The 23,242-nt window shown below is 41.6% G+C and overlaps 1 protein-coding gene across 1 annotated transcript in view; it reads right to left on the bottom strand.

The window, feature by feature from the left end:
- The window catches only part of CDK17 (cyclin dependent kinase 17), a 1,919,677-nt gene that overhangs the window by 646,093 nt on the left and 1,250,342 nt on the right, over window positions 1-23,242 (bottom strand). The window contains exon 7 of the mRNA XM_044087623.1: window positions 18,763-18,819. Coding sequence (XP_043943558.1) covers window positions 18,763-18,819 — 57 coding nt within the window. The remainder of the gene's footprint in view (window positions 1-18,762; window positions 18,820-23,242) is intronic.

The following is a 23,242-nucleotide window of genomic DNA, read 5'->3' on the forward strand; positions in this document are numbered from 1 at the left end:
GCCACAAGCTACACACTTTTTAAAACTCTTCCCCATATTGAAAAAGCTCAAACCTACTGCAAGAAAAACTAAACTACTAATTTCTACAAAAATAAAAACCCTAACACCAAAAAAAAAAGCCAGCACTAACCACACTAGGCAAGTAAAGCCCGCTAACAAGATCAACTTCTAACTCTAAAACTACACTACCTACTACAAGAAAAAGCTGCACCACAAATAGAAAGACACAAGAAAACAAGGGTAGAGAATAAAAGCAGGCTAAATGACACTCAAAAATATCCAAGGAAACACTCTGGTTGAACAAATGACCAAGCTGCTGTCCAGAAATGATGGCACATGAGATCTGTGGTAATCTTAGTTGACTGAGGAATTTTGGATAGAGGTGGCAGATCTCGGTGAGCTGAAGTCTTTGGAATATGACTAGTTTTGGATATGAATCGAATCTGATAACCACATGTTGAATCCAGATGGAAAAGACAACAACAGATCAATAATTCCTGAAAAAGCTGACAAACAAAGTCAGTTTGGTTTAAATTTAGATCATGTCTGAATATTACTCTGTCTGGATATAATCTAAGAAAAAAATCTGGGAGAGATAAACATAAAATGAAGAAAAAGGTAGCGGAGGAGAAAGTTGGGCTGGCTAAGGACTCTGCAGAGATGGTGCAGATGTAATATATGTTTTCCAGTAACTTTGAGGAGAATCTCTCTCAGATAAACTCAAGAGTTCTTTAAAACAAGTGGAGCAGTACAGGAGTACATAAAATCAAATGGGGAAAAGGGGGGGGGGGGCGCTGAATAATCACTCTGATGTGCAGGACAAGCTGCAAAGGTCATAAATGGAAACCAATGACAGACTGACAGAAAATGAGGCATCTGTAGAGTTGTATCAAAAAAATGGCTGATTTGGAAGAATGGGGATCTGAGGTTTATAACCATCTCCTATAAGCTGGAAGGAACATACTGCATAAGCCTTACTGAAGATCAATATCAGCAACTGGACTGGTGTCCCACAGCAAAACTATGATCCCAAGGAGGAGCCACTGGATTACTTGGAGGACCCTCATACAAACCCCTTTCAAGAACATTTTGACACGAAACTGCCTTGAAAGAGGAGATCCATGGGCAGACATGTTGAAATAGCCAATAAATTAATGTTGATAGAGGAATAAGAGAGGCCATACGATGGTAACTCTCACAAATATTGTAAAACCAGAGAACAACTAGCCCTGAATTGGTACTGGTTATGTTGTTGTTGGCACCAACTAGAAAACCTTTTCCATTTTCATATATATATATATATATATATATATATATATGACTTTCTATTAGCAGGCTTTCTTGTCTCCATTAGTACCTACTGCATGTCCTCAATAAATAGGTGCCTAAAAGGAATTAAGACCCTCTCATCCATGATTGACATCTCAGTGTATCAAACACCCCTGTTCTTGTGTGGGTAGATCCAGTCTGTGAAGAAATCTTGTTGCAATTGTCCCTTGCCATTTCTGAAAGAAGGGAGAAACATGGCTGCTCAGTCTATAACGGAATCACCACAATGATCTTGGGGTATTCCTTCTGCATCTTCAGAAGTATGCTGGACAGTTCTGGAAAGGGTTGAAAAGTATACAGAAACATTCCTGTCAAAAGAAAAGACAAAAAAAAAAGCATCCGTCTTCCAGGCCTTCTTTCAGAGTCCTGGAACAGAATCGTGCAAGTTGACTATTTAAATAGGAGGTAAAAAGATCTACTTGAGGAACTCCCCACAGATAGGTCAAATCTTGGAAGACCCCCTTGGAATAAGCCCTAGAAAGGAGGAATTTCTTCCCTCTGTCATTTGTAACCTTGATGAGTGATTTGCAGAACTCATTTGTCTGCCACACACTGTTGCCAAACAGAAAAATGGAGATTCAGACTTTTTGGAAGGAAAAAAGGGGACAGGATGGAAGGGGTTCACAAGGTCTTTTGAACAGCCATCGATACCCGGTAGACTGTCCTCAGTTTTGGGATGCTTGTGACTTCTCTTTGGAACCCCTTGTCATTTCTTCTTAAATGTTCTTCTGTCTATCTGAATTTGTTGAGAATGTTTAAACTGTTTTTGCCAAAATTAATTGAGGAGATAGAAAATTCCTTGGACATTTGGAAAAGGAGGCCTGGATCAGCTTGCCCCTTTTATCACACTTTTTGAACACCTCTGCAGCAGAGGGGCCAAACATAATCTCTGTCTAAGGAAGTATTTAAATTCGCATTTTCATCATCATCTGGAAGGTTTTATGCAGCCATACAATTCAAAATTTTGAAAATCAAAGTTGTAGAAGTATACACTTTTTTCCCCACACCTACCAAAATGTTTCCATCCTTGTCGGAGAATTGGAATTAACTAAGTGCTTAGCAGCGAGATCAACAAAAGCTATAGCTTCTGGGTCAGGTTTGGAATGAGGAACCTTTAACATCTTATCTGCCTTTTTGGTAGTAGCTGACTAAAATGTGCAGGCAGTGACACACATCCTTTAAAGCCAACAGAACAGGAAAAATGGGTGTGGGTTTTGGGAAATCCTTTTGTAACAACTCAGTATTTTCCAAGGGACTGGGAAACCCCAGTTTTCTTCCTCTGAAAACACTGGCACATTCTAGCCATAGTCTCAGAGAAAGTGAAACCTCCACAAGGAAAATCAAACACTGAGCTTTCCTCTAAGTTTGAATCAGAAAGCTGAGGAAAAAAAATGCATCTTCCTGTTCAGATTCAGAATCTTGAATCTCTTCAGAAAAAGGGGGATCCCTTCTTCTTTTACCAGGAACTAGTTTACAAGGAGCAGCAATAGCCTGAATTAAACTGTGAGCCAGACACAGTAAATTACTCCTATCTAAAGAAATCTGAAGAGGAGGAGTTACATGCTTGGTTTTCTGTTTCCTTTTGACAGAAAAAATGGGGCCAACTCTGTTACTAATGGCAAACAGCTGCTTCATCAGGAATGAACACAGCATTCTGACACAACAGGGAAACCCTCTCTATTCCCTCTTCCAGAACTGACAAGAGCGACTCTCCCTTCCACAGTAACGGGACTCCAACAGCCACAGAGGAGGTGGGCTAACGCCCTGTCCACAGTATTAGTAGGTGCTACACCAGATGGATCCAAGGTAAAAGATGAGTGGTCTGAGGTACAACAAATGGCCAGAGCAGAGTCACCTACTTGTGGCTGAGGCAAACTGCCACCCTGCTATGGTAGCAAATAATTTACGCCTAGAAGAAGGACCGACAAAGAACTGGTAGTCTGTTCCATGGCCAAGCTGAAACTAATTCTTGTTTCCCAAGGAAGATAAGCAACAATTGCTAGTAAAGTTACCAGTCCACAAGTTTTTTTTTTTTTTTTGTAAACACTTTTATAACACTATGTCATCCCCACAAAGGGAAAATAAGAACAATTTCTCCACGTAAAATAAGCTTTCAACAAGTTTAGACTACTTTTAAACTGACAGAAAACATTGACTGTAATGTTTAGAAATAACACAGTCTCGAGACAGGAGGACTAAAGTGAGGTTCTATGGTTCTACGGGCTGTCTGAGAGGAGGCCTGAGATGAGAGGTGCCTTTGAGGAAAGTCTTGCAGAGGCGTAAAGAGATAAGAGGGATGCCATCTATACCACTGTGGAAATTGACGCTAGATGTACTCATACTGTACAGGCAGTGGCCTCATTATCAAAAAACGTAGCCAGGTATTGAAGCACTGCAGTAATTAGAGCAGAGTATGGGTCTAGCAGTTATCCTTAGACCAAAAGGAAAACCTTTTCCATTTATCCTGAAATAGTCCTCTGGTTGATGGTTTGTGAGAGGCCAGAATGATGTCTCGAACAGGTGAGGAGAGATTAGCTTGCCTGACGGACTAGCGGAAATGGAGAAACCAAGCTGTCAGCTTGAGAGTGGACAGGTTCGGGTGACTCAACCCTTGGGGGTGAGTGATCAGATCCGGTGGTCTAGAATCCATGGCGGGAATATTAGGTGAGGCCCAGGAAAGGGGAACCAAACTTGTCAAGGAGGCCAGAACAGGGCTATGAGGATCACCTTGCATCTCAACAAAAGAGCTCTCTTTAGAAATTGTGGGATCAGAAGACTGGGAGGACAGGTGAAAAGAAGTCCCGTGGGCCAGTAGTGGATCAAAGCTCCCCTCGGTGACTCCCCCTCTGGGGGAAGTAGGGCGAAGTAGCTGCTGCACTTGGTGTTTGATGGGGAGGCGAAAAGATAGCAGCAAGGCTGGCCCCAGTGGCTGAAATTACAGAAGCCACCTCGGGGTTGAGGGACCACTCGTGGAGCATGAGGATGCATCTGCTTAGTTTGTCTGCAATCACATTGGAGCTCCCCGGGATATGCGCTACTATCAGAAAGTGGTTGGAAGCTATCGCCCACTGCCAAATTCTCATGGCTTCTTGACAAAGGGGGTAGGAGTTGGTTCCTCCTTGATTGTTTATGTACCAGACCACTGACATATTGTCTGATTGGACTGCAGTTGTCCCGAATGGGAGAGCCACATGGAATTGGAATTCCTGCAATGCTAACAGCACGGCTCTCGGTTCTAGGACATTGATATGCAGGTGGGGCTTTGAGGTGGACCATGTGCCTTGGACAATCTTTTCCTGAAAATGGCCTCCCACGCAATCAGGGAAGCATCCGTGGTCACAATGGCTGTGGGCTGGGAGGGTAAAAATGGGCAGTTCCAAAGATCTACGTCTGGCTTCATCCACCAAAGCAGGTCCTGCTTGCAGGAGTTGGTTATTCGAATCTTGTAGTCCAGGGGATGACAGATTGGGAACCACTGACACAGAAGGAGCCATTGTAGAATTTGCATATGTAGCTTTGCTAGAGGCACTATTGGAATTGATGTAGCCATAGAACCTAGAGCTTGGAGAACTTCTCTTGCAGAGGCTGATGTCTGAGAAAGAATCACTCAGATCTGAAGCCTGAATCAATGGAGTTTGTGAAGAGGCAATGATACCAGACAGGACCGAGTATTGAACACTGCTCCAATGAACTCTATTTGTTGTGTAGGGATAAGATTCGATTTCTCCCAATGTATCGTTATTCCCAACAATTTTGCCAGAGAGAGAGTATGTTGTAGTGTAGTTAGATGCTTGGTGGGTGCGGAAAGGAGCCAGTCGTCTAGACATGGAAACACCCAGAATCCTTTTAGTCTCAAGTGAGCTGTTACCACTGGCATGCATTTCATGAACACTCTGGGGGCTGTAGAGAGACCGAATGGCAGGGCACGGAATTGGTAATGACTGGCTCCTAGCTGGAAGCGAAGGAGACTCCTAGAGCGCTTGTCCATTTTGATGTGGTAATATGCATCCTGGAGATCTATAGAGCACATCCAATCGCCTTCTCTTAAAAAGGGAAGAATGGACTGAAATGTGACCATCTGGAATTTGGTGTGGGTGACAGACTTATTTAAGTTGCTGAGATCCAAAATGGGTCTCCAGTCCCCTGTCTTTTTTGGCACCAAAAAGAATCTTGAGTAAAATTTGGATCCACACTGGTCTGGTGGGACTGGCTGGATGACTTTTTTTTTGAGACAGCTTTATAACCTCTGAAGCCGTTTCTTCCCTTTGACTGGGTGGAATGTTGGGAAGTTTTCTTAGAAATATTGGCTGACAAGAAAGGGGAATGGTGTATCCTCTGGTGATAATATTCTGCACCCAACTACGGGTAAATAAGATCAATATATGGCGTTCGCACAAAAACTGAACCAACAAACAAAAGAAGCTTACGCCAACCGCTATGTTGTCATGAGATGCCGAAACTCCAAACCTGTCCGATGTTCAATGACAGTTCAAAAATAACATTTAAAATAATCCAGCAGTTATTGAAGACATCAGTAGAAAACAACTAACAACATACTGATAGTTAAGCGCTTTCACCCGTTGCCAATACAGGCTTCATCAGAACTAAGTTCAGTGAATGAAACAGTTGCAGTTTAAATTGATTCTTTGGCGCCAAAAAATGTAGCCAAATTTAAAGCTACAGCTCATAAAATTGTAACTAACGTGTATCTGAATAATAAATAGAAAATAAAAAACATAAATAATAAAATAAATCATAACAAGATCCCAACACTTATTAGCTACTAGTAGCTTAAATAAAAACATGCTGTTAATCAAGCATACTGAGCAACGGCTTAATAGAAATAAAATTGTTCAACCCTGGGGGGCTAGAAGCATCAGTGAACAATTGCCACCACAATTCCTTAAAAGATAAATATCCTTTATAATCTCCCCCTCTTGGGTCCAACTTAATGGTGTCCAGTATAGCAAATAAAAAAATAATGATTGTCTCCTGACAATTTAAAATGTCTGTATAAAGCGTTTTTTTCATCTCTCTTTTTAATACAATACATATGATCATAGATACGCTTGTTTAACTGCCTTTCGGTCTTTCCAATATAGAAAGCCGAACAAATACCACATAAAGCTAGATATACTAATAATTTAGATCTACAGTTCCCGTGTCTAAACTTAATATTAGATCTGTTGATATTGTCTAATCTCACCCCATCATTCAAATTTATAGTGTGACACCAGTTGCAGTTGCCACATTTGTTAGTGTGTTTCAAAGAAAGGTTTTTATGCATAGGGCCCATTTCCAAATATCTCTTAATATTTGGTCCCATTTTGTTTATAAAACAAGGGTGATGTCCAACTATATTAACTACATTATTGTCAGCAAGAATTATATTCCAGTTCCTATTCAGTATTTGTTTGATTTTGAACGTGTAGGGTCCATATTCAAGTACACAGGCTCTGCTATAATTCCTTGCTGTAACATCTTGCCTATCAGTTTGTACTACACCCTTGGTTTGCCGGAAGAATTCACCTTCATAGAAGATGTAATTGTGCTCCAAAACTATACTCATCATGTCTATTATAAGGCATACTTTGTCCCAATCCAGGTCAGCAAACTTTCTAACACTATTTGCAAAGGCTTCTAAGCCTTCATCTTTTGGTATATATGAGAATAGATTGATGACGTCAATGGTAACAAATAGCAAATCATCGTTGTAAAGATGAATAGGGAAATGTTTCAAAAATCCCCATGAATCCTTAACTAGATGGGAGATTTTGCTGTAAATAGATTTCAACATAGTGTCTATAGCTACCCCTAAGGGAAAGTCTTAGATCTGCTTCCAGAAATTATTGATCTAAAGGGCGGGTTGTCCAAATTTTTGTGAATTTTAGGAATTCCTACCAATGATGCTGCCACCAGATAATCCACTTTCAAAAAATTATATGCATCCAAGGTGATACATTTGTCTATCAGGAATTCCTCTATATGCGTATTAATTCTTCTGTAAGCCAAATTCATTTCATTTACAGAAATAATCTCATAATTACCAGTGGAATGCAGAATATCATACATTTTGGAAGCATAGGCCATGTTGTCATATATCACTATGCCTCCCCCTTTGTCTGGTTTCATTAAACAAATTGTTTTATCATTCCTCATATTTGTTAATGTCTCTATTTCTTCATCAGATAAATTGGATTTAACTTTTCTGCCCCCTAACGAGTTTAGTAACTGATTTTTCATATACAGCTATAGTTGGATTAGTTACAGGCAGAATTGTTACCCCCCCTCTCCCTCTAGAAGTATCATCACTTTGTGGGGCACGGAAAGGTAACATAAGAAATCTCAGGGTCAATTTCCCACTCCTCTGATTCCTGGAAAAGGTACGTTGAGGGTTGGAAAACCATAGGCCTACGGCAGATAGGGTTTTTCCATCTTGCTCGCACCTGGCTAGCATGTCCTTCACTTTGGAGCCAAAGAGGGATGAAGCTTCAATGGGAGCATTCAGAAAGGAAGACTTGTAGAGGTCCGCGAGGTCACAGATGCGCATCCAGGCATGGCGTCGCATAACAATGCCCAAACTCACTGCTCTAGCCACCCCAGGGTAGCTAGCTGGGAGGCCACTTTGTCCCTGACCACATCAGACAACTGTCCTGCAAGTGTCCCAGAGAGTTTGGAGATCAAGTTCCTCTGGAGCCTCATAGTGTGCCAAATAATTCAGGGACCATATAGCAAAAGTCCCTGATGCGAAAAACATGCTTCCCAAGTCTGCCCACCGCCCGGGACTCCCTGCTGGGTGGGTGGACAGCAGGATTTTCCTCAGCCAAGTCCTTTTTCGTGGCCACCGCCACCACTATAGCATCAACTGGTAACCCTTTGGACCAGTGCAGATTCTCAACAGGAAAGGACAGAATTTTGTCTGGTCTCCAGGGGATCGCCTCAATGGAATCAGGTTTCTTCCATGTACGCTGCACGACGAGCTGGATGAGCTCTTTGGCAGACGGGGTCACCCAAGAGGTAGGCGGCTGGGCACAAAAAGCCTGCAGGAACACGAACTCCTCAGACAAAGGGTTGGAGGGCTTCCAGTCACCTCTCTGCTTTAACATCTCAAGGATGCCCCCAAAGGAGACATCATCAGGAGGTGACAGTGGGAACCCCTTCACCATCATCGTAATCTGTGTCCTCTGTTAAGGACTCCCTTAGGTGAGTCCACGTGCTTCCTCTTGCACATCTTCTTTCAAGGGGGCTCCTCAGTGGGGGTTGCTGAGAAGGACTCTGAAGAGTGGGTACCTTGAAAAGGGGTGCCCTGCGGATTCTCTGCCCAGTGTCTTGGGGGGGTGGTCTGGGATAACTGCAGCTCAGGGGGCGAAAACTAGGGTTCCAACATCAAAGCAGCGTTACCAGAAGCAAGAGCCCTCTCCATCACGTGGAAGGCAGGCCCGCCGAAAGAGGGATGGGAGCCTGGAACCAAGCAAGACAACCTCGGGACCAGAATCACACCCCGCTCCAATGGACCCACCCCCACGGGCAGAGCCTTAAGCAGGATCGGTGCAGATGCAGCCATCAGCGCCGAGGAGGGAACAGAGGAGAAAGTTGGCACCGTACCCCGGACTAACGCGCCCATCTCCCAATCCCGAGATTGAGGAAGGATCGGTTCGGCGGGAACCAAAGACCAAAGGGACAAACTCAGAGCTGGAGTGAGGTGCACTGTAGGTGCTGAGGTGATGGGTTCCAAGAAGGATGTCGGAGCAGAGGGCTTCAGAACCGAGACAGTCTAATGAGGAGTGTAAGATGGAGTCCGTAGATAAGGCAACCCAAGTCCAGCAGGTGGATGGGTTTTAGAAAATGAGGGGAATCCCACTGGCTACCAACAGCTGGTCCACAAGACGCACCACGCCGTGTTCTGGAAGGCTCCTGGTGGATCTAGTGGATACTCCAGATGGGGAGACAGGACATTCGAGAAATGGGCTATATGCTTGGCCCAGAAACAGGTCTATGGAGGGAGAGTATCGGGTCCATGGTGCAATGTCTGCCATCACCAGAGTCTCTAGTTTAGAGACCGGAAGCAAAGGGGTCAGATCCAGTGAGGTTGGTACAACGCTCGGTGCCGAAGTGTCACTCAAAGCCAAAACGGTCCATTCCAAAATCGAAACTGAAGTTGAAGTCGAAGGTGTGCCCTGAGCCGAAGTAGCTAAAGGTGCCGAAGTCAAAAGAGGCATAGTAAGATAAATTATTGGTGCCGGAGGCAGGGCATGTGCCAAAACATGTGTTGGTATTGAAGGTTTTGAGACGGTTGGAGCAGAGGAAGTTGGAGCCGAAGAGGCAGATTTATGCTCTGACAATAACTTGGGGACCTTAGATTTCCCAGGTTTGCTCTGATCACCCAATGGTGAAGAAGGAACAGAATGGGATCTCTTTTTGTCCTTAGAAGGAGGGTTTCAGACTTCCATTGCAGAAATTGAGAAGGGAGACTTGAGTAACCATTCAGAATAAGTTTTTTTTTTGCGCTCATTAAGAGTGCATTGGCTGAAACTTTGACAAATATCACATGGAGGCTGCACAGAAAGGTGGGCAACTTCCAAACAGTAGACACAGTCACCACGCGAGTCACTATTAGGTAACCTCCCTTACAAGAGGTACAATGCTTAAAGCCAAATGTAGTCTTCTTATTTATTTTTATTTTATTTTACATTTGTTGACCGGGATAGTCTGACTGGATGCATGTCCATTTTCAGCGGAGGCCCGAGGAGAAAAGCACCAAGGGTAAACAGACACAGCATTACATATTACAGACAGACTATTTACAGTGATTACATAAGTAAGCAAGTTAAACAAGTTCCACAGGTTAGAGTTAATCCCAAGCGTAAGTCAGGATTAAATTAAATTACACAGTAGACTGGTTAACAGATTTTTACAAATTCTAGAGAGAGTTAAGCCAGGCTTGATACATTGACATAGCCAGTTAAGTGCCAAATGTTGTTTGAGTCTAGTTTTAAATTGACCTAAGGTAGAAAGTAAGGTAATATCAGCTGGAAGAGAGTTCCAAGGTCTACTTACAGAGTTTGCAAAGAGAAAGTCACCGGCTGTGTTATTAATTTTGCTAATCTGAATTAGTAGTTTGTTAGAGGATCGAAGCGGTCTAGGATTGTTATAGGGGGTGATAATATTTTTAAGTGCAGGAGTATTGTCTGGATTATACAGGATTTTATAGGCCATAATCAGTTGGCTATACTGGATTAGGCTGGGTAGTTCAAGCCACCCAAGCTGATTTAGATTGCTGCAATGATGTGTCCTAAAATGCAGCCCAGTGGCAAACCTGGCAATGTGGTTGTAGTAAATTGAGAGTTTGTTAAGGACAGTTTTGTTTAAATTCGAGAGTAGAGGGGATGCATACAGAAGGGTTGAAAGAAGGTGAGAGCGAGCTATGGCAATTTTAGCTGGAGGGGTTAGGAAGGCTTTTATTCTGTAAAGTGACCCTAGTTTTTTATTGATGGCTTTGATAATTTGGTTAACATGTAGGTCGAATTTTAGATTATTATCTATGATGACACCTAATAGTTTTGTAGAGGGGTCTGGGGAGATTATTGTGCCATCACTTGAATTTATGGTAAAGGTGAAAGCGGTAGACCTACATCTTGGTGAAAATAACAGCATTTTAGTTTTCTGGGATGTAGGATCAGACGACATTCAGAAAGCCAGTTTTCTATTGTATTAAAGGTGGTCTGGGTGGCTGACCATAACTCTATTGGAGATGTGGCCGAGCAAATCAGAGTAGAGTCATCAGCATATTGGATACAGCTGACTTTTGGGATGACAGTATAAAGGTTGATAATGAAGATGGAGCACAGCAAGGGCCCTAGTATAGAGCCTTGTGGTACTCCAAGGGTATTATGTAGAAGATAAGAGAGTTTGTTCTGCCAGAGGACAGCCTGCTGTCGACCATTCAGGTAGGATTGAAACCATTGAAGGGCTCTAGTATCTAGACAGAATGTTTGCAGGGTGTGGATTAAAAGTTGATGATCAACCATACTGAATGCCTTGGAAAGATCCAAGAAGAGGGCTGAGGATATATAATTATTGTTGCGATTATGGTTTATGGTGTTGGTAAAGGCTAGGAGGGCTGAAGTAGTGCTGTGATGAGGACGGAAGCCATACTGAGTGTCTGCCATAAGGTGATTCTGGATTAGGTGGTGCATGAGTTATCTATGAATAAATTTTTCCATAATCTTTGCAAGTGGAAAGAGTATAGCTATTGGCCTATAATTGGAGAATTCAGCAGAGATGCCTCATTTGTGAAGTGGGATTACATAGGATATTTTCCAGATGGTGGGAATTTTAGCTTCTACTATGGTTCAATTGATTAGCAATAGCATCAGCTGATTTTTGTAGGTACTCGGCAAGGAGTTGATCAGCAGAAAGTGTAGTAGGTTTTAATTTTTTGATCAAGGTATGGATAAGGGAAGTGGCGACTGGTCGGAAGCTGAATGTGCGTAGGTTTCTAGGGGTGGTACTTTCAGGACCTGGGGAGCTTGGAGGTAGTTGGCTAGCTAGGGCTTGAATTGTCTCAGTAAAGAATTGGTTAAAACTGTCAGAAACATCTTCAGGGGTTTTATCAACAGTAGCAGCAGGGATTGGGGTTGAAGTTTGTCCAGGATGTAGTAGATTATTTAAACCTGCCCAAAACTTCTGAGGGTTATTTTGATTTACTGTCTGTAAATTACAGTAGTGTTGTTTTTTGTCTTGTAAAATGGATTTTTTAGTTTCGTTCCTGGATTGCCTGCATTTAATGTGATCTTCGGGGTCTTTAGAAGAACGCCATAAAGCCCATGGGTAATTTTGAGTTTAGACTCTTTAGAAAGCCATGGCACAGTTTTTGCCTTTGTTCTCTATGAACGAACAGGTGCATGCAAATCAAGGATCTCAAGGAATTTGTTGTTAAAGTATGCTACTGCTTCCTCTAATCCCCTATCCTCTATTGGACGTACACAAACAAATAAGATTCTACTTAAACAGGACCAAACCTCTTAGAAAGTCTGAGCAACTACTGGTGGCATTTACTTCAGGATCAGAGGGGAAGGCTATATCAAAGAAGACTATTTCTAAGTGGATAAGCCACTGCATTCGTTTCTGCTACTTGCACCATGGTAAACCTGTGCCCAAGGAAATCAGGTCATATTCCACCAGGGCTGCCTCTACTTCAGCAGCCTTTCTCAGGGGAGTTCCAACCAAAGACACTCTAGAAGCTGCTACTTGGAGCTCTGTTCATACCTTCACAAAGCATTATCATTTACCTCTCTTCTCCAAATCCAGGGCAGGCTTTGCCACTGCAGTTTTGCAGGGCGTTATAGCCATTCCTAATGCTATCTAGTTCCATCCTCCCATCCATAGCTTTGGGATTCTACCCAAATGTAATGACTGCAACAGTGAAACACAAAGAACATAGTACAGTTGTTTACACTTACCATAAATGTAGATGCTCGAGTGTATTCACTCCTAGCTCCTCTATCTGATACCTTAATAGAAAAAGAACACCACGACTAACTGTATAGTCCAACAATAATGAAGTCATGCCATTCAAAAAATCACAAGAAAATCAACAGAAAAACACCAAATAAACAACACACTGCATGAAGACAAGAAAGGGAAACACCTGAATAGAGATAAAAGCTAACAGGTTAAGCAAGAGAAGACAATACCAGCTATGGTACTGAAGAAATACCACAAGGGTAAGGGAAAAGGCCATACCAACAATGGTACTTAAGATTACCAATGGAAACAATGGGTAGAGCAGAAAGAATACAGTTAGAATGAAAAAAGGACACTAGTAATACTAAAGGTTTAGTAAAATATGAAGATATCCAAAATCTTTTACACAATATCAAAAAAGATTTCACTTAGCTGAGATCTCGGCTGAAATGCTGCTTTACGGCTACATGGCAAACGAGATCTGAGATAACAGGGAGCAGGGCATTCTGGGTAGAAACTTAGCTCAAGAGTTTTTTTGGCTAGTGCGAGCTTGGTAATAGGCCGACTCTGTTCTGAGGGCTAGGAACCGAACCCATTAGTGATGAATGGAAAGAAGATTAACAATATCAGACCTTGCCTTTTAGTCAGCTCAGCTCAAGCTGCTTGACAGTTTGGGCATGTGGAAGGTACCCTGAAGCTTTGGAAGCTGGCTGGTTGTTGTATCCTTAGCATGATATAAAACCACATAGCTAAGACTACTGCCGCAATGATCAATATGATGAACATACAGATGTAGTCGCATGGAGATGAAGAGGAAAAACAGAAAATTAGAAACTGATTTCAAGTAAAATGAAAATAAAAGAATGGGAAGAAATTAAATTGGACTATAACCTGGAAGATAGAAAAGAGTTAGGGGTTAAGAGCCCAGATGAAGAGTTTTGAAAGACAAATAATAAAATGCACAGATAAACCCAAGATAATTCAGGAAATGTAAGGAAAAAGGATGGGGAATAGTCACAAAGGTATGTGGAGCATAAGTATGAAACGGATAATGGAGAACAATAAAAAAGGATGCAAAAGAAAATACACTGGTGGGAGAGAGAACTCCAGGTGAGGAGAGTGGGTAGAGATGCTGTTACTCTCTAGGTATGTATATAAAGCTAGAATATTCAGAATTTCTGCTTGTGAATGCTTGCATAGGTATTTCTAATACTACAACAAGACTAGCAAAAATGTTCCAGGGAGTCCCAGCCAAGTGCCGAAGGTATGGCAGGGGGAGAAGGACATGCAGCCTTGCCTTCAGGAATGTGAACAACTACAGCTGTTCACAGAAGAACTGTATATGCTGGTGAAAGAAAAGATGGCCAGAAGCAAAGAAGTTAACAAGAAAACTGTTTATATTTGGATATGAGAAGGGAATACCAGTTGTGCTAAAGAAAGAAATAGGAAAACTAATGGCAGCAAGTAAAAAGGCTTTAACAAAAAATGGAAAAAGGAAGCTCCACCAAACATAAAGGAAGCAAAAGGAGTATTAAGATAGTGGGAGAAAGAAGAAGAAGAAAAATAGGCAAACCCTTAAGGTTGCTGGTGGGTGCAAAGGATAAATAAATGGGCTCTGAAATAGCAATAAGGAACAGCAATAGCCCTTGAAAACAGAGGCTAAATCATGAATAAAGTGAAGGAGACAATGAAGTGGTATCATAGACTCTCCCCATGACACAAACATTTCATAAGACAGTCTAACACAGAAAAATGACTGGTGTCAAAGTCACAGATTAAAACTCAATGCTAAGAAATGCATTATAGTGCCTGTTGGGAAAACAGACACCCAGGTTAATTAGCACCCATGTTAATTACTCCATCGATAAGATGCACCTAAGAGTTGACCCATTAGTCAGGGATCTGGGAACATATGTAGACAGTAACCTGGCCTTTCATAATATGTGGCCAGGGTAGTAAGAAAATCATTCTGCGTCACCCAACTTATAAGTAAGGGCATGGCACCAGGTCGAAGGAAGTCAGTGCTACTTTATATGGCCTTTATCAGATCCATCACCGAGTATAATGCGCCCCCCCCCGGCATGTACCTGACCAAATATATGCAACATATGGAACAACCACAAAGGTTCCTTACCTGGAAAATCCAACATATAAACACACTGTCCTATATGGATCATCTTAAAAGCAGTCTCTCTATACTCTGTTTCCAACAGGTTAGTGACAGGCAATCTATGCCTGGTATAAAAGTCATAGCCGGATCCACCTCCATAAAACAAACAGCATCAGAACTACTACATCCAAGGATTTAAATTTTGCTTACTACATGAGACAGATATGTGTGTTAGAGAACCCCATGCTCTGGAACATGATCTCCAACCATGTGAAGTACAGCCCGTCCCTAAACTTAACCTATTTAAGGGTAACCTTGATCAACAGATGGGAAATCAAGAAGACATCCCAGCTCTGGCTCCCCATGTATCTGATACACAGAGGCAGACAGCAACTATTCCCAAATAACATTCTACTAATAACCTTTAGAAACTTCCTAACTTAAATACCCCCTCCTAATAAACACCCATGATACATAGGGACACAACTGGGTTGAATTGCATGGCTAGACCTATAAAGACCCTGGTGGTTGTTAGCCTACTATATCTATGAACCTATAAAGAAGCCATACAGAAATTTTAGATGAACTGAAAATAAAATAGAAAAAGAACAGGTGGTTGTGCAGCCTGAAATGATATAATGATGGGGTGGGGGACTGAGGTTTGTATTCCTGTTTAGGAGAAGCATACTGTCTTCCTCTCCACCTTAAGGTAAAATTGGAGACTGCTCAAGACCTTTACAATCTTCCATTTCTTTCTCTCAATCACCTGAGCTCCACAGAGAATCCCTTAAAAGCACTAGATTTGCTTTTTCAACATATGGCCCTAAAATGTTTAACTTAGTTTCCCTTCCATCCAATAGTCTTAAGCCTTCTAAAACATTTTCTTCCAAAATAAAGGTCTTCCTGTTTGATAAGAAAAACGTCCATTTTTCTGTAATTCTTTACTACGTACTAATTGCTAGATTTTAGATGTCCCAGTATTTGTTCTGAAAAATTAACCAAAAAAAGTTTTTGACTGTTGCCTGCGATGTAAATCACTTTGTATTTGATGCATTTTAATGTGTTTCTATAACAGATCACTGCTGAAAATTCACTAATGGTCCATCCCACTTACCTGTAATAAAACAAACACGGTCATGGAAGAAGGGCCATTGTAGTCTGTCTATCCTGCCTACCTGAAATAAATGCATATGACCACACATGAAAGACTCCTTTTACTTCTCCTTTTAATTTGAGAGCATCTTTGGTTCTTCTGTTTGAAAATTAACTTTTTCTTTTTTTTCCAAAACAGTCAAGAGTAGCAAAAAACAACTGACTAACTCTTCTAAAGTCTTTCTGTTAAAAACAGCAACACGACGACACAAATACTGTGCTCCTCCCTAATGCAAAACATTGCCAAAGGAACACTTCAGAAGCAGTCTGACAATCATCTATGACATTCTCAAGGCACACCACTTATTAAATCCAATGAAGGTGAACACAGTCATTTGCAATACTGCTGTTAAACAACCTCAGCCAAAAAGTGACTTAAACACTGGCAAAACCACAGCAGAAATACTATTTCTTATACAGCAGCAAAAATAACTAAAAATGGTGCACTGTGTATTCCTTTTCCAAGCTAGGCTGCTATCTAGTTGCCATGGTGCTAGCACTTAGGGATGTTTATGTGCTGAAACTAAATAACTACAGGTTCAATGGCAGCATAATTTACAAATTTCACATGTGTTAAGTATTTGTATGTTTTTCTGTAGCAATGATTTCTGTGACATACATTTCTAGCTACAACCTGCAACAGTTCCATAACTTCAACTTTTCAATCAAGTGCAATTTACAGCAAAACTCAGCTACTCCTGTTTTTATTGGGTTCCATAATTTCTTCACCACTTTCTTTTTCAAACATTTGCAAATATTTAGTAATCACACTTGGTTCCATCTACAACTATGAGCCTGGTAATACACAAGGTAAAAACAGAAACTTTTCTGAACAAATAGACTTATAACTCTAAGAATTGGGACTGTGGAAAGGCTGGTATACGAAATACAGTTTTAATGTCTGCTTTTTGTTGAGGGATGAAACCCTACATAATTCCTTATTAAAGTTTGTTACTTTTGATTTTTTACAATTTGTAGGCAAAGGCCATCAACACTTCAGTGCAAAGATGCTTTGGCAAGCCATATGAGTCTCTAAAGAGACTCAAAGGCTATGAAGAGAAGCAGCTGACCTGTCACAAGTGCATTCCTCCTTATACAGGCAGTATCATTGCATCTAGTCATAATTTTAAAATCTTTCTTCATTAGTCAAAACTGGTCTTATATAGCAATAACCCACGCCTGGGTGTGGGTAATGCTGGATTTACCCACGGTTGGCGTGGTTTGGTCCCGAGGCGGCCCGAGGACCAAACAAAGCCAACCGTGGAATACAGCATTACCCACACCCAGAAGTGGTTATTGCTATTATATGACATTATTTAAGAAAAGAAACTATTACTTTTCTTAAATAATGGCATAGTATAATGCCTGTTTACTGCCCTTCCGCAGATGTCTGGCATCCGCGGCTGTTCTGATGCACTGCGCGCCTGCGCAGTACATCACAGCTGTGGGCAAAAGCAACGGAGAAAGCAAGATCTCCGTTGCATTTTTTTTTACTGTTTTCGCTATGTTAAATGGGTTTAACATAGCGAGACAGTTTTAAAATAAGCAACGGAGATGTCTCTCTCCCCTCTCTCTCGTAAACTGAAAGTCTCTCATTTTTTTTTAAATTAAAAACAAAACAAAAAAAGCAACAGAGATCTTCCTTTCTCCATTGCTTCCTTTACACAGCACTGATTTACTGCGCAAGCATGGAAATGAAAGTCCCATACGCATGCTCAGTACATCAAAAAAGCCCCAGGATACAGGAAAAATGCAGAAGAGCAGCACCACACTATTATACAAGGGCATTATTTAAGAAAAGTAAGTAACTTTTTTCTCAAAAGTAAGCTTTTTTCTCAAATAATATCATTGTATATTAGCAATAACCAACTCCGTGGTGTGGTATATTATAGTAATATACCACACCTACATCATTGGTTATTACCATATTAAGTTATATTTGTGTATATCAGCTAACCAGCAATGGGAAGTTACATTTAGTGTTAAACTGCATTCCTGTATACAGAATGAAAAAAAAAAGTAATATCAAGAACTGTACTTAACTCTGGAAAGAGGTGCCATCAAAAACAGATCATCAATAAGTAAGCAAAAGCTTATGTTCCTCTACCAGCTCATTTAAAACCTTTCGTACCACATTACACTGTGAAAAGTACTGTTAAAACATTCAGCCACGCTAGAACTTGGTAAACCTTAGTTCTACAAATGCATGTTTTCATTCTTTAATGGCTTTCTATATATCTTTCCAAAGATTCAGATTCTCCTCGTAAAAATTACTACATTATCTTCAACATTTCCAATTTACCCAAATTTGCACAAAGAAATCAGATGCAAGAATTAACCTGGGCTACAAAGTTTAGCTTGTAATGTTAAGTAAGCTGTGTAAGAGTATGTTACTACAAAGACCATCTTCCTGCAGGTAAAACATGGGTCAAACTAAAAAGAACTTATGAGACCACAGACAAAACTATATAACTTTCTTTTTGGACATAAAAGTAAAGCAAAGCATTTGCATACACAGTGATGCTTGCTGGTCGAAATGGTTTTAATGATGTAAAAACCTTTCAAATAATACAGGACATTAATGTATGAGCAGCTAATTCTTGGTCTTCTGTACTGTCAAAGAATGCCATTTTAATTATATCAAACCCAGAAAATATCTAGACAACACACATCAACAGGTAAAAGCTAATAAATAAATTACTTACCTCACCAAGTTTGCCCAGTTTGATGTACGTTTCCAGTTTTCCAAATCCTATTTCAGACTAGAATAAAAGCAAGCAAAAATTTTATAAATTTGTGAAGCAATTTAAAATCCAGGTGTATTCTGCTGTACAACTGCAACTTCCCCATACTGTGATTACTGTTTCTAATTAATCAAGTCACACAATTATTTCCTTTCTCTTACTGAATTCTCCTCTTCCTGCCTACTCCCCTAAAACTACATTTTATTGTGCCAGTCTCCTTCAACTTATCCAATTTGTAAATGAGGAATAAAGAACTTTAGACACCAGCAGCAAGACCATCATGTAGAAGAGATACAGTTAGCAGTCAACATAGGAAGCTAAGACATAGAAATTATTCTGCGCTCCAAGCAGCTTTTGTCCCAATCTCCATCAAGCTATCCTACCTTTCCTAAGAAGAACACAAGTTGCTACATTCTATACCCACATATGCAGCTGCTTGCTACTGCTCATATTATTCATTTCTCCAACAGGCAGTGATTTAAAATCAACAACTATAAAACATTTCTCCTGGAGGGAACTGTTTCTTGTATACCTCTCCCACTCTGCTGAACTCCATACAAGGCAAACTAAATTCATCAACAAACTCAAACAGAAGACCAAAATGTAGGTCACTGCTGAAAATCACTGCTTAACTCCTATACATAATTTAAGACAATTGTAAATTGTTCAGTTGTTGTTGTTGTGTCTTTCGGCTTTTCCCGGTTAGGGGTTGCCACAGCGGAACTCCGGTCCGTTAATGATTGGCAGTTGATTTTTACGTGCTGAGTTGCCGGCGATAATGCACAACCTTCAACTAAGGTACACCCATTCACACATGTCTCCACAGAAGACGCTCTAGCTGAGAATCGAACAGGACAATGTCTTGCTGGGAGGCGACAATGCTACCGCAGCACCACCAACTATAATAAATAAATATAAAACTATAAATAACAAAACCTCAATAAAATTAAGTTGGCAGTAATATAAAAACAACCCCACTTGCTGAAGACAGGCAAATGTAATTTTTTTTCAACAGGTCTATATTATATTGCCAAAATGGCCACTCCACAAAGTAGCAGTAAGCAGATAACTCAAAAACAAAATGAAAAATAAAAAATAAAAAGCTGTGTCAGAATGAAGAATACAAACTTTACAGCGAATCCCGTTTCGCCAACAAATATAGAGCAAAATCCGAAAATAGCGAAACCCTAGGTGACAGGTCACCGATTTTTTTCCTAGGGAAAAAAATAGTCAGACCAACAACACACAACACACCAGTACAAATATTTAAAAGAAGGCTGCTGTCCCACAAAAAAATCAGTAACAACTAGAAATCATGATTTTTACTTGGAAGTGTTGGGTTAGGTATTTTTATACCCCAAGCCAACTTCAAAGGATTTCTCATCAGGTAGAAAGCTAATTTTGGAGGTGTGATGGGGAACAAAGAAGTATGTGTGAACATGTTTTTTGGTTGGGTAAATAGTTGGTAGATTTTAAAAATTCCCTAGAGAGTACTCTGTCAGGACTACTGAGGGAACAAATGGTTGTAACTAAGAAAATCACTTTTTTGTGCTGGGGCAAAGGATCTGAACTGCCTAGACATTGCAAGGCTTTATTAAGTTTAACTCTTTTGGCAGCCAAAAAATCAATTACTAGAAAATGGAAATCAAAATCTAAACTAATTGCATTTGAAGTATTAAATATTGTTAAATACATAAAAGAAGTGGAAGTGGGATCTTTAGTAAAGGGAAAGAGCAAATTACATAGAAATAAATGGAGTTTGTGGGAACAATACATGCAGAATAATGTTCAGGAGGACGAGGAGTGAGGTTTAAGAAAAGGCAGGAATTGAACAATTTATGTAAAACTGGACTGAATAACAGCTGTTATAAAGAAAGAAAATAAGAAGTTATGTACTCACCATAACGTTCCATCTGAGTAGGTAAACTTCATTTGTCAGCAACCTTTGGGAATCGGATCCGAGCCGGCAGTTTTCAACAACTTTAGATCCGAGCTCCAAGTTCCTCCCCTACCCATAATCCCCTGCCAACCCTGACTGACCTCAGATCAAGTTTGCCCAGCAGCAGAAAACTGCTAGCAATGACTAATCCCAGGATAACATTTGCAAGTGAGGGGGCAGGAGGGAGAGATGGTTGCTGACAAATGAAGTTTACCTACTCAGATGGAATGTTATGGTGAGTACATAACTTCTTAATCTGAAGTAGTTAACTTCATTTGTGCAGCAACCTTTGGGACAGAGTCCCCAGCTACCTGAACCTTGGGCGGCCTTTATGGAAGGATGTTCCGGAGCACTGCAGAGCCAAAGGATGCTCTCCCTCTGGAGATAATGTCCAATTTGTAGTGATTGATAAAAGTATGAGATGAAGCCCAAGTGGCTGCTGAGCAAATATCATCCAAAGAAACTCTAGCTTTGAAAGCCGCAGAGGTAGACATAGATCGAGTAGAGTGGGCATGGACTCCTTGAGGTGCGGGCCTGCCCGAACTGTTGTATGCTAATAGGATGCATTGTGAAATCCATCTAGAGAGTGCGACTTTTGATACAGGTTTACCCAAGTTAAATTTGGCAAAGGAGACGAACAACTGGTCGGATTTCCTATGACCAGATGTCCTGTGGATGTCGAAGCGAAGTTGTCTATGCACATCCAATGAATGTAATTTGTATTCCCCTTTGTTATGATAGTTAGGAAAAAAGACCGGCAAGTTGATGGACTGTTTAATATTTGACTCAGAGGCAACCTTGGTAAGAAAGGAGGGATTGGTCCTGAGGTAAACTCTATCCTTCTGAAAGGTTAAGTAAGGAGGTTTTACACATAGGGCCTGTAGTTCAGAGACCCTTCGAGCCGAGGTGATAGCGACAAGAAAGGCCGTTTTCCATGATAAGAATTTAAGATCTATGGAGGCTGCAGGCTCAAAATGGGGAGCTGTCAAGGCCTGAAGCACCAACGTTAAATCCCAAGGAGGGACCACCTCCTTCACTGAGGGTCTGAGCAAAAAAGTGCCCTTCAAAAAGGTCTTACACAATTTCGTGGTGATCAAAGGGCCCAATTCATTTCCAACGTGATAATGACAGATAGCTGCTAGTTGGACCTTGACTGTGGAGGAACTAGCTCCTTGATGAAACAGTCCTAACAGAAAGTCTAATACAGTGAGCAGAGGAGCTGTAAAAGGATCCAAATTTTTGCGTTCCACCCAAATGGAGAAACGTTTCCATTTGCTGCTATAGATCTTTCTAGAAGGCGGCTTGTGCGCAGCTACTAGAATGGTTTTAAATGGGGAAGAGATACCGGAAGTCCTAGCTACGTGTGGAACTGGAGAAGCCAAGTCGTGTGCTTGAGGTTGTCCAGGTTTGGGACTGGGAGATCTAGGGGGTGGAATATTAGATCCGGATGGGGATCCAGAATCCAAGGAGGATTCACGAGATGAGACCAAAGGTAAGGGAACCAGGTTTGACGAGGCCAAAATGGGGCAATGAGGATTATCCTGCTCCCCAACCGACTGGCTTTCTGAAGATTTTGTGTTCGAGGGAGAGGCAAAGAGATCGCAACAGGGTTGACCCTATTTGGCGAAGATCCGATTCGCTATCTCGGGATTCAGAGACCACTCGCATGGTAACAGGATGGTGCGACTTAGTTTGTCTGCTAGGATGTTGGACCGTCCCAGAATGTGTGTTGCTATGAGAAAGCGGTTGGTGGAGACAGCCCATTCCCACACTCTCATGGCCTCTCGACAGAGTGGGTAAGACCTGGTTCCCCCTTGTTTGTTGATGTACCAGACAACCAACACGTCCGTCTGAATCGCAATCGTTCCTATGGGAAGAAGGTTCTGAAGTGCTTGCAATGCTAACAGCACTGCCCTCATCTCTAGGACGTTGATATGCAGTGAGGTCTCCATGAGGTCCCACGTGCCTTGGACTGTCCTGCCCAAACAATGCCCCCCCCCTAGGCGGGAGGTGTCCGTGGTCACCGTGGCTGCAGGTGCAGGAGGGGTCGTAGAAAAGGTGCGTCCTTGCTGAAGGTCTGGAGATTGGAGCCACCATAGGAGGGCCCTCTTGCAGGCCCTGCTGAGGGGGATGGGATGGCTCAGAGGGTAGTGAAGAAGGGACCACTGGACCTGGAGAGTCCATTGTAAGACCCTCATGTTCAAACGTGCCATTGGCAGTAGGTTGACTGCTGCCGCCATCGAGCCAAGAGCCCTTAGGACCAATTCCGCCGAGGGAGCTGGAGATTGTAGAATGGCCTGCACATGTAGCCTCAGGGATAGTAGCCGGTCTGTGGTCAAGAAAGCTAGGAGCTTGTTTGTGTCCAATCTGGCCCCTATGAAGTCTATAATCTGAGTTGGAGTAAGAGACGACTTCTCTATGTTGATAGTGATCCCCAGCCAGGGAGCTAGATGGAGAAAGTAGTTTCTGGCTGAACAGAGTAGATGCCTTGCTGGGGCGGTC

Source organism: Protopterus annectens, chromosome 11.part0, assembly GCF_019279795.1.
Source record: "Protopterus annectens isolate FY-2018-M chromosome 11.part0, PAN1.0, whole genome shotgun sequence".
In the NCBI taxonomy this organism is placed as follows: domain Eukaryota; kingdom Metazoa; phylum Chordata; order Ceratodontiformes; family Protopteridae; genus Protopterus; species Protopterus annectens.